Source organism: Bufo bufo, chromosome 3 (assembly GCF_905171765.1).
Source record: "Bufo bufo chromosome 3, aBufBuf1.1, whole genome shotgun sequence".
In the NCBI taxonomy this organism is placed as follows: domain Eukaryota; kingdom Metazoa; phylum Chordata; class Amphibia; order Anura; family Bufonidae; genus Bufo; species Bufo bufo.
The window spans coordinates 556,495,466-556,507,307 of NC_053391.1; the positions used below are offsets into that span (position 1 = coordinate 556,495,466).

An 11,842-nucleotide genomic window follows, 5' to 3' on the forward strand; every position below is an offset into this window, starting at 1 on the left:
TAGGGAGGATATAAGACAGGTCATCAATATGTAAATCTCAGAGAACCCCTTTAAACTAGTCATAAAACCTGGCAGGGTTGATCCTGCTAAGTAAAATTACACCTTTCTTATATTTTTCTTACGCAAGTAATACTCATTTTTAGTTTTATGCAATTATGAAAGCACCAAGGGGCCCCGGATCTTGAACGCCCCCCCACTGATTGACAGGCCAGGCATCTCGCAATGCATTGACATTACTCTCCCACTCATCCCTTCGTCCCAGCAAACACTGCGACTTCCAGCTAACTATTCTCTAACACAGAGGTCCCCAATCTGTGGGAACACTACAACTCCCAGCATGCCTGACAGCTGCAGCTTTACAACAGGTCTATCACATCTACAACATTTTAGAAGACAACTAAAAGTGAACATTTACTTTACGCCACAGATCCAAGCCTCTAAAGTCAACCTCACGAAATGCTTTTAGCTGCAACCAACACTCCACACTTCTAGAAGCTGAGATATGAGGCGCTGTTTGGGGGCATTCTCAGTGTGCGCAACTTCTCTGCCTATTGGTTGTCCCCTCTGCAATAACGGGGGGGCCGCATGCGATCAAAACCTCTAAATATGTTAAAGGCTTACATAAGGTTGGCGGAGGAAACTAATAAGAAACTGAAATCAAGGGGGGGGGGGGGAACCTGAAATTAGCAGGAGAAAGATGAGAAGTAGTGTTGAGCGAACTTGTGTTTTAGGTTCGGCGTTGGGTTATCGAAGAATCGAGTTATGGATTCCGCTACCACGGACCATAACGGAATTTAGAATCCATAACGCGATTCTTCGATAACCCGAACTTTAGACGCCGAACTTAAAACACAAGTTCGCTCAACACTAATGAGAAGCAACTTCAGGAAAAGCTATTTTACACAGAGCCGTAGATACTCGGGACAAGGAAAATTAACAGTAACTGAATTAAAGGGGTTGTGCCAAGTTTTGATCGCTGGGGGTCAAACTCTCATCGATCCTGAGAACAGGGGTCAATTTAGCCCAATCTGATGGAGCAGCAGGTAGGGCATGCGCCCTGACGCTCCATTTATTCTCTATGGGACTGCTAGATATAGGCAAGCGCTGCACTCGGCAGTCCCATACTAATGAATGGAGCAGCAGGGTGCATGTCCTACCTGCTGCTCCATCAGATCGGGGGAAAGTGATGGGGGTCCCTTAGTTAACGCCTATCCTGTGCGTGACGAGAACTTCAAAATATATCTATCCGAAGATAAAGCGGATATACAAAGGCAGGACAGATGGACCTTGTGGTCTATTTCTGCCATCAGGAAGACAGCCCTGATCAGTGAAGGAAATCAAAACTTTCTCCTAGGAAATCCTACACATCAGCCTACAGCCTGACCAATGAAAGGATCTAGTGCAAGGCCCATCCACCATAGCTGCAGTACAAGTCCAATGACAGATCTCCTGTCACATCACCCCTGGAGGCTCCATGCAGATCTCAGGTGCACGTACACAGGTAGAGCAGATCCCAGGAAGTCAGCCGCCGGTAGATCCCAGCGATCAGCGCACCCAGGACGTCAGCCGAGGGGAGATGTCCACAGCACAGGGGCAGGGCGGTCACAGAGTCTGCCCTCCAGCGGGTAGAAGGTCCCCGGAGAGGCGCCTGCCTCCTGCACATTCCCGCACAGCCTGGCCCTTCTGCAATGCTGAATCCTCGCTGCTCCCACCCAACAACAAACCTCCGCAATCCTCTCCCGGAGACCTACCTCACACCCCCGCAGTCCGCCCCCACCATCCCAGGGAGCAGGGCAGCCCCCCCTCATCCCGCTGCTGTCCCAGAGGAAGGTCCGCAAAGCACAGGCGGCTCCAGACACACGGAGGAGAGAGAGGGAGGGGAGGAGAGAGTGACACACAGGAGGGAGGAGAGCGGGCACTGATGCTGGGGGCAGCGGTGGGCACGGGGCAGCACGGCCGCCACTGACAGGTGCTGACAGCACTGGGGCAGGGACACAGGTAGCGGCCACCAGCACAGGTGACAGGGGCTTCGGCCGGAGAGGCTACAGGTGACACGCAGCACTGACCTGGGGCTTCCCTGTGGTGACTGAATGGTGCTGGTCGGGTGGCAGTTGCTGTCCTGCTGGGATTCCTCCTTCTCCCCTGCCGGATGGCTCCAGGCAGCCGTTCTCTGGGGGGCGCCGCTCTCCGCACTTGTCCCTGTCACCCTGACTTCCCGGCTCTGCTCCTGTCCAGGGAAAACGCCCTCTGCCCAGGTGTTCCACTACAAGCAACTTGGTATCCCCGGTATCCCCAGCCGACGTGCGCGCTCTCGCCCTCCTCTCACTATGTTCAGGGCCGCACATGCGCAGTGCAGGCCTCACACGGGAGCGCGCAATCCTGGAGTCTAGCGCTTGTTATTGTCTTAAAGGGCCAGCAGCAGGTCACCTGTGCACTTCTTGTGACCCCCAGCAGCCTGCACGGTCACCACTTCGGTCCCCATAACATAGGTGTGTATGTGTGTGCCCATGCCAGGGATACTAGAGTGAACCTCATGTACCTCATGGGTCACCAGGTTCACAGGCTCCATTACAAGCTTCCTTTGGATATTATATTTAAAAAAAAAATGCTGGACAAAATATTTTGTCCAGTAAAATGACAGAAATTGTGCAAAGCCCATTGTAGTCAATGTAGGCTCATTTGCATATATAAAAACATTTTTCTCAGCAATGCGGGCACATATGAACATGGGACCACCCATACGGACAGTCCGGGTTTGTAATCCTGTGCCTGGGCACAAGCCTTTCTCAGACCCGGGCACAGCGATGCTAGCCCAGGGCGGCGCTGACTTCAGACATGCCCACCCTCCCTTCTGCTCAGCTTTGGCTTTTGCTTTAAGAAAAGGTGGCAACCCTAGGTCCAACGCAGATGTCTTCAGCTGCCAAGTGACATGTATCAGCCAGTTTCATAGGTACAAATCTGCTGACAGGTCCCCTTTAAAGCTGATTGGCCCATTCATGTGTCTGACTTTCTTTATGGACCAGAGAAAGTTGCAGCATGTACTCTTTTGCTCCAATTTTCACGCAAATGGGTCAGAGAGGAAAAAAAAAGGACGGCATCCTTAAGGAGGATTTAGACCTGCAGATAATCGGGCAAATGATCAGGAAGAAATGTTCCTGCGAACACTTGTTCCTGACAATCTGACAAGGTAAAGGTGCGCAGATCACCGAGGAACAAGTGAAACGCTCCTAAATAGCGATCTGCTGCCCAGAAACAATGCAGCTGTATGGGGACGATCGATGGTAATAGCAATCCCTCCTCCTCATCAGTGATGGTCAGTTCGCCTGCGAACACATGCGGGCTGCCATCTTAATTCACAAGTCTGGCGATGCACAGGTAAGCCCTTACCTGTGTCGGGAGCCGGTCCGAAATCAAATGCAGGCAGTTCCGAGAACAGCCGCCGGGGGCCTTCATCAGACTGTTCTCAGAACTGCCTGCTCCCGGTGACTGCATTTGATTTCAGACCAGCTCCCGACACAGGCACAGGTAAGGGCTTACCTGTGCATCGCCGGACGGGTGAGTCTACCTTACTAAAGATGGCAGCCCGCATGTGTTCGCTGGCGAACACTGCGAACTGACGATCACTGGTCACGACTAGTATCAACATGCCTGGGCGGGGCTAAGCTCTGTTCACTTGAATGGAGCTTAGCCCCGCCCAGGCAAGTTGATACTAGTCATGATGTCACTGGGCCGGCGGTAAACAGTGTTGCCTTCTCAAACAGCTGATCGGCGGGGTCCTGGGTTTTGGACCCCCACTGATCAGATGCTGAACCCCTTTAAGGTTGCCTGGAGATGCTAAAATGGAGTGAAATCCAATATTTTGACGGACATGAAAACAGATGACATACTGACGCCATATGGACAAAGTCCTTACATCTCAGAAGTCTGTAGACACAAAATGCCATGTGTCTTAAAGGGGTTTTTCAGTTATAATGATTTTTAAGCAACTCCCCACAGCTAGAGGTTATCGAATTTCATATTTTGAAATTTATTCACATTTCGTTTGTTGGTAAAAGCAGAATTGCGTTATGGATTCCATTACCACGGACCAAAATGCAATTCTATGACGGAATGCATAACGAATACGGGACGGATCCGTTTTGCAGCCCATAGACTTCTATTATGACGGAATGAATAACGGAATGCCTCTAATGGCATTCAGTTATGCATTCTTTCATAGAATTGCGTTATGGTTCGTGGTTTTGCATCAGTATAGCAGAGGTGTAGCTAGGCTTTCCAGCACCGAGGCAAGGATTCAGCATGCCCCCCAGCACTTGCCACTCAAATTTACATAACAAGGTAAAAGTATTCAGCAATTTTTTTTATACTAAGCCCGACCAGCGCATAACTATACTCATGTAGTCCCACTTACCTAATGAAATCTATCATAGGGTACATGGCAATAACCAACTGGTCCTACCTCATCCAGGGTGTCGTTGGCATGTCACGTGATGCTCACTGGTCCTATCGCATCCAGGGTGTCGCTGGCGTGTCAGCGTGATGTCCACTGGATCCAGAACAAGGTCCCTGTGCAAAAAAAGCAAAAAGAATAATTACATCAGGAAGGGATGGTGACTGCTCCTGTAAAATCCCCAGCAGGGGGCGCTGTGCTGGCCATGTAAGACCAAGTCATCCCAATGTATAACTGGGTAATATAGGGCATTGCTTTTCCCTTAGTGCTACCACACAGTACTAATGCCCACATTGTTCTCCCTCACAGTAGTAATATCCACATTGTGCCCCCCACAGTACTAATGCCCACATTGTGTCTCTTTCACAGTAGTTATGCCCACATTGTGCCTTCTTTACAGCAGAAATGCCCACATTCTGTCCCCTCACTGCAGTTTTGCCCACATTATGACCCCTCACAGTAGTTATGTCCTTGTTGTGGCCCCTTCACAGTGGCTAATCTACAGTAGTTTTGTCCACCTTTGTGCCTCCTTACAGTAGTTATATCCTCCTTGTGGCCCCTTCACATTAGTTATGCCCATCTATGTGCCCCCTCACACTAGGTATGTCCTACTTGTGGCCCCTTCACAGTAGTTATGTCCTCCTTGTGGCCCCTTCACAGTAGTTATGCCCACCTTTGTGCCTTCTCTCAGTAGTTACACCCAACTTTGTGCCCCCTCACAATAGATGCGCCCCTTCACAGTAGTTATGTCCTCCTTGTGGCCCCTTCACAGAAGTTATGTCCTCTTTGTTGGCCCATCACAGTAGTAATGCCCACCTTTGTGCCCCCTCACAGTGAGTATGTCCTCCTTTTTTCCCCTCCACAGTAGTAATGGCCACCTTTGTTCCCCCTCACAGTAGTTATGCCCACCTTTGTGGCCCCTTCACAGTAGTTATGTCCTCCTTGTTGCCCCTTCACAGTAGTAATAGCAACCTTTGTGCCCTCTCACAGTAGTTATGTCCTTCTTGTGGCCCCTTCACAGTAGTTATGTCCTCCTTGTTGCCCCTTCACCGTAGTTATGCCCACCTTTGTGCCCCCTCACAGTAGTTATGCCCCCTCACAGTACTTATGTCCTCCTTGTGGTCCTTTCACAGTAATACCCACCTTTGTGCGCCCTCATAGTAGTTATGCCCACCTTTGTGCACCCTCACTGTAGTTATGTCCTCCCTTGTGACCCTTTTCCCTCTCCTCACACAAATCCCCATCTGTTTTCCTGATGATCGGCACATCCTATGTTCCCCAGCAGACACGTTCACACACGTCGCACTGATGGCTGTGCAGGACACTGGTTCCTGGGCAGACTGCTGGGGAGCGCTGGAGATCAGCAGAACTGAGAGCCCCCCAGCACCTGTGAGATTCTAGGCGCAGACACAGACCCAGTAAATCTGGGCCCGAGTATTTTTCACATACGATACACATAACCCCCGCACCCAAACCTCCTCTTTCCCTACATGAAATTACACTTAAGCAACTGGAAATTGAACTTATTGAAATTAATATATGAATTTCACTTCAACTCATTCTATATTCAAACAAAAAATCTCAGCCTGAATAATAATCCTCTCCAATATTGTTGAAAATACTTCTAAAATGGAAGAAAACTTCCCAGATCCCCATGGGGGTAGGCAAGTCTCCTGCAAAGCCAAGGGTCTGTTTGGTGACAGGAGAGGAAATTACATTCACTTGAAATGGAACCTAATATACTGTATATGAACCTACCTGAACTGGACAGAGAATTTATAATAAGGGCAAACAGCAGATGGCGCTATACAGATGGATTCCATTTAATAACTCAGTGGCTATACATTTTTAATTACATGCAATTGCAAAAGTATTCAGATCCAGGTGCTGGTTTGAAAGATGTAGAATACTTTTGTGGGTCAATCTCTTTAATAAATTAGGTTCATCTCTTCCTCACTCAGTGTATGTTCCCAAATGGTGTATACTTTGCAGATTTTCCGTTGGAGATTTATATGAGATCCACAGTGTATTGCAGGAGGATGACATTTTACTAAATCTTTGGTGTGTCAGTTTATGCTGCCAATTTCCGCCATGGATTTTACCCTTAGCTATGCAGAGGTTGAAATCTGTGGCATATCTGCACACTATGAATTCTGTGATGTTTGGTGCTGCAAAATTCCTGGCCGTCAGATATGCTGCGGATTTTCCAAAGCGCACCCGTCCCATCCCAAGTGGACATACCCTCAAAGTTTTAAGCGGTTATCCCATGAAAATGGTTTCTCACCTATTTACAGGAGGCTAAATGTTGGATCACTGAGGGTCCACTGTAGATCAGTCCAATAAAAATGAATGGAGCGGTGGAACGACATGCACTCTACTGCTCCACTCAGAGACCTGAAGACCCTGGGGGACTGTTCTGTCCAGCGAGTGGACCCCCAGCAAGCTGACATTTATTTACCTACCTTGTAGATAGATAATGAATACTTTTCGCGACTTAACCCTTCTTTTTACCACCCCCACTCCAAACCTTGCGCTGTGTCTGTTATAGCAGCTCAGTGGCTGCAGTACCACCATTCATACATTGATGGCGTATCCTAGGAAAATGTCACCAACGTTGAAATATACAGGAGCTTAGCACAGGTGAGTCTTAGAAGAACAAGCAGCGGTGTTCTGGGCTACTGCCCTGAAACATAAAGACCTTTGCTCTAAACATTGACTCACCCATCAGAGCCACAAAAAGTACACAGACCGCGAGCAGATCAAACAGAAACTTTTTCCATGTTCGCTTTTTCATAACACTGAACAAATCAAGCCGAGCAGTTAATACATAACATTGTTTATGGTTTTCAATTAAAGTACTGTAACCTGAAATGCAGTCTAGACATTGGAAAATGGCTATCATGAGTAGCAATGGCTGATTTTAATAAAATATTTACCTAGACATAAAACCCCACGTTCAGCAACCATCACTCTTGTGCTCCAGCAGCTCAAAGAGCTAATTGCTGTGCTGGTTAAAGGGGTTTCCAGGACTTGAAAAAGATGGCTGCTTTCTTTCTAAAATAGCGCCACACCTGTCCACTGGTTCTGTGTGGTATTACAGCTCAGGACTGTTCACGTTAGTAGTGCTGAGCTGCAATACCAGGCACAACCCATTGACAGATGTGGCGCTGTTTTTAGAAGAAAGCAGCCATGGTTTTCTGATCCTGGATAACCCCTTTAAATCTGGTCTTCTATAAACTACTTGGGTGCAGTATCGACATTTGCATCAAACCGATTATGGTCTAAAAAATGGCTAGAACAAAAAATTGATCAGGCTATTGTTCGGAGAAATGAAGACTATGGAATTGCGAAGAAACGGAAAGTATTGTTCTGATCATGTACCGGAATGTGGAAGGGCTGAATTTCTGCAGGCTTCTTTAAAAAATGTAATACTTAGGGGGACCATTATTAAGACTGGCATGCTATATGCTTCTTAATAATCTTGACGCATCTCTTCAATCTAGGCGTGCCAGATCGCCTAGGTCCCACCATGCACCACCCACTTTTTGGAAAAGCAACGAGTGTGGCGCACAGCAGCTAAAAAGTTGCAATTGTTTTGAGTAGTGGGGCTTGCACCCAAATTTGTGTTTTTTGTTTTTTTTTGAATGCCAGTTTAGGGGTTTGATACATGTGCCCCTAAGGCCCCTGAAAACAGAATGCATAGTAAAATAGCGCTGGAGGGGTTAAAAAATAAATAAATTATTTAACTCACCTTAGTCCACTTGATCGCGAAGCCCGGCTTCTCGTCTGTCTCCTTTGTTGAACAGGACCTGTGGTGAGCATTAATTACAGGAAAAGGACCTTTGATGACGTCACTCCGGTCATCACATGATCCATCACCATGGTAAAAGATCATGTGATGGATCATGTGATGACCGGAGTGATGTCATCACAGGTCCTGTTCCTGTAATTAATGCTCATCACAGGTCCTGTTCAACAAAGGAGACAGACGAGAAGCCGGGCTTCACGATCAAGTGGACTAAGGTGAGTTAAATAATTTTTAATTTTTTTTTAACCCCTCCAGCGCTATTTTACTAAGCATTCTGTATTCAGAATGCTATTATTTTCCCTTATAACCATGTTATAAGGGAAAATAATAATGATCGGGTCTCCATCCCGATCGTCTCCTAGCAACCGTACGTGAAAATCGCACCGCATCCGCACTTGCTTGCGGATGTTTGCGATTTTCACGCAACCCCATTCACTTCTATGGGGCCTGCGTTGCGTGAAAAACGCAGAATATAGAGCATGCTGCGATTTTCACGCAACGCATAAGTGATGCGTGAAAATCACCGCTCATGTGAACAGCCCCATTGAAATGAATGGGTCGGTATTCAGTGCGGGTGCAATGCGTTCACCTCACGCATCGCATCCGCGCGGAATACTCGCACGTGTGAAAGGGGCCTCAGTGTTTGCAAAGCTAGAATTTTTGCAGATGGTTAATGGATGAAAGCAACATTTAATGCATTACTGTATTTTTCTATAAGATGCACTTTATTTCCCAAAAAAGTGAGGAAAAATGGAAAGGTGTCTTGTAGTCCGAATACTACTGACTGCTTCCATTATAAAAACAGTCATTAGAATGCAAGAGGCACGGGGAGCGGTGAGGAAAGCGCTGCACTGGCTCTATTCACCCTCCCTGGTCTTATTCCGGGCCCCACTCTGCATCTGGGGTGTCTGATGGGGGTTTGATCTGAGGCTGATGGAGCTTGGGGTGATGGCAGTTTGATCTGAGGTCTGATGGAACTTGGGGCTCTGATTTGAGGTCTGATGAAGAACTGGATTCTGATTTGGGGGTCTGATGAGGATTGGAGGCCTGATGAAAAATATTTTTTTCTTATTTTCCTCCTCTAAATTCTAGCTGCGTCTTATAGTGCGGTGCATCTTATAGTCCCAAAAAAATGGTGACTCTTTTGTGCTTTCCAGTCAACCAGAAATCACTATTTCTAGCCTTCTCATTGTCTTGATTATATTTTCTATTCATTTTACACCTTTTTATGTATAATGGGTTTTCATGAAAATTGAAACATCTGAGTGATTCTAAACTAAAGGTTGTATATGTTGCTGTTACGAAAACAATTTCGATATGCTTGCATTTCTCCATATGGAAATCTTTCTCGTTAGAGGACATGTCTAGCAAGTAGTCATAGTGCTCCATTCCTGAATTTAGAATGTCAGCAGAGATTAAATACCTAGCACATATATATACAATATACAGATGAAACTCGAAAATTAGAATATCGTATAAAAGTCCATGTCAGTAATTCAAATGAAAAAAATTGCATTAATGCAGCTTAAAATTAGAATTTTGTGAAACAAATTCTATATTCTAGGCTCAAAGTGTCACACTCTAGTCAGCTAATTAATCCATACTCCCTGAGCAAAGGGTACCTCAAAATTGTGACTTTGGGGTTTCATAAACTGTAAGCCATAATCATCCAAATTATAACAAATAAAGGCTAGAAATATCTCACTTTGCATGTAATGAGTCTCATATGTTAGTTTCACCTTTTAAGTTGCATTACTGAAATAAATGAACTTTGCGCGATATTCTTATTTTTTGAGTTTCACCTGTATACAGACACACAAACAAACAACCCCCCCCCCCCCCCCCCCCCCCCCACAAATGCAATGTTCTATGGTATAAAGGTATAAGCATACTGTTACAGTGCAGGGAATGTGACATATCAAAACAATGATTGCAGAAATGCTGACCATCAGGAGGATCCACCCATTGCTGTCCTGCTCCTGCCATTTGTTTGCTAGTTCCTCTGGTTCCAACATTACACTGTGTGCTGATTGGTACATAGTAAGGTGAAGTGCAATGAGAAACTAATGGACAAGAAGACACCAATAGATGAGTATAGACCTGGTATGCTTTTTGAACGCCTCATGTAGGAACAGCAATATGAAAACAGAAAACCACAAGTATTAGGTTTCCTTTAAGGGTACGGCCACACTGTCAGGTTTCCTGTTGCAGTTTTGGAAGCCAAAACAAAAAGTATATTCAAAAAAGAGGAAAAGTCGTATCTGTTCTTTACACTTTGTCTCCTTTTATAATCCAATCCTGTTTTTGGCTTTCAAAACTGCATCAGGAAAAATAGACATGTGGCCGTACCCAGGAGATCTCCCTCCAAGAACACTTATCACATATCCACAGGAATATGCAAGTGAGCGGCAGCACACATGCCTAATCATCACTCTATGGGTCTCATATGTGGGGCTCCAAGTGATCATATATTTATTATCTAATGCCTGAAACAGAAGCCAAATTACCCTCAACAATAGCCAAACGACAGTCACAGCTTCTCCTTCATGGGTGTTATCCTTCTATGTCCTAATCCTAGAGCACCTAAATTAGAAAACTGGTTAGCATGCAGCAGGAACCTGCAGTAATTCCACTGGGACAAACTGGTTTTATTACCATAAATATACTGTATGATTTTTGATAGCGATGATCATTTATGATCAGTTCATTAAAAGGGTATGTGCGCTTTTGCAACTTTTTTTTTTAATGAAGTCTTGATGTAAAAATGCAGCTTTTGTGCAGATGTATGCATCTCCATGGTTACAAATGGCTAACAAATCCTGTGGGCAGGGGTGTAACATGTAACCTTGGGGCCATATAGCATTCCACCATGAGCACTTTCTGCAACATTTTCAGAAAAAACTATGATTGGTCTCCCTAAAACACAAGGCTAAGGAACACACGCCTCTATGGATGCCCCTAGACCAAAGAAACCTTCCGACGCGTTTCAGAATAATCGTATTCCTTCGTCAGGTTTTTTGGTCCTTAGGGGCACCCATAGAGGTGTGTGACTTCACACAGAAGCTCTCTCACAGCAATCACTTGCCGGCTTCCCCACGCGCACGCTAGCTACCTGCCGGAGAAGCGTGCGACTATTGGGTGTAAGCAAGAAGCAGCAGAAGAGGAACATAGCGCTCCTATAAAGAGTAGGACTGAGTTATCTTGTCCCTTCTTTATGTCCATAACGGCAGGTACATCTCTTTAATTGTTGAATCTTCTATACTCTAGGGTAAGATGCCGTAATCCGCGCGGTTACTACTTTGTATTTCTTAAGACATACGCGTATTTAATTGAGTACGGGCAGTTACTCATATATCAGTCTGAAGGAGGTGAGAGAGGGGCACCTCTCCAGCGGTAGAGCAGGTGGATTTTTGATATATAGTAAGGTGAAATATGATTGGCTGCTAGGGGCATCTAAGCCAATTTTTCTTTCCACCACTTTCGATAAATCTCTCCCTAAGGCCTTATGCCACAGGTGGACTGGCCATATACCGTTCAGGAAAATTACCTGGTGGACAGATGTCCAGGGGGGCCGCCCAAGCCCT

At 46.1% G+C, this 11,842-nt stretch overlaps 1 protein-coding gene across 6 annotated transcripts in view; it reads right to left on the reverse strand.

Annotated features, from left to right (window-relative positions):
* The window catches only part of ADCY6 (adenylate cyclase 6), a 216,143-nt gene extending 213,887 nt beyond the window's left edge, over positions 1 to 2,256 (reverse strand). For 3 of the 6 annotated variants that reach the window (XM_040425507.1, XM_040425511.1, XM_040425506.1), the window contains exon 1: positions 1,752 to 1,857. In XM_040425507.1, the coding sequence (XP_040281441.1) occupies positions 1,752 to 1,780 (29 nt within the window). In that variant the 5' untranslated portion in view covers positions 1,781 to 1,857. Of the gene's footprint in view, positions 1 to 1,461; positions 1,694 to 1,751; positions 1,858 to 2,066 lie in introns of those variants that run through there. The other 3 variants (XM_040425512.1, XM_040425510.1, XM_040425509.1) reach the window with 3 other exon arrangements.
* Between the last annotated feature and the right edge of the window lie 9,586 nt (positions 2,257 to 11,842).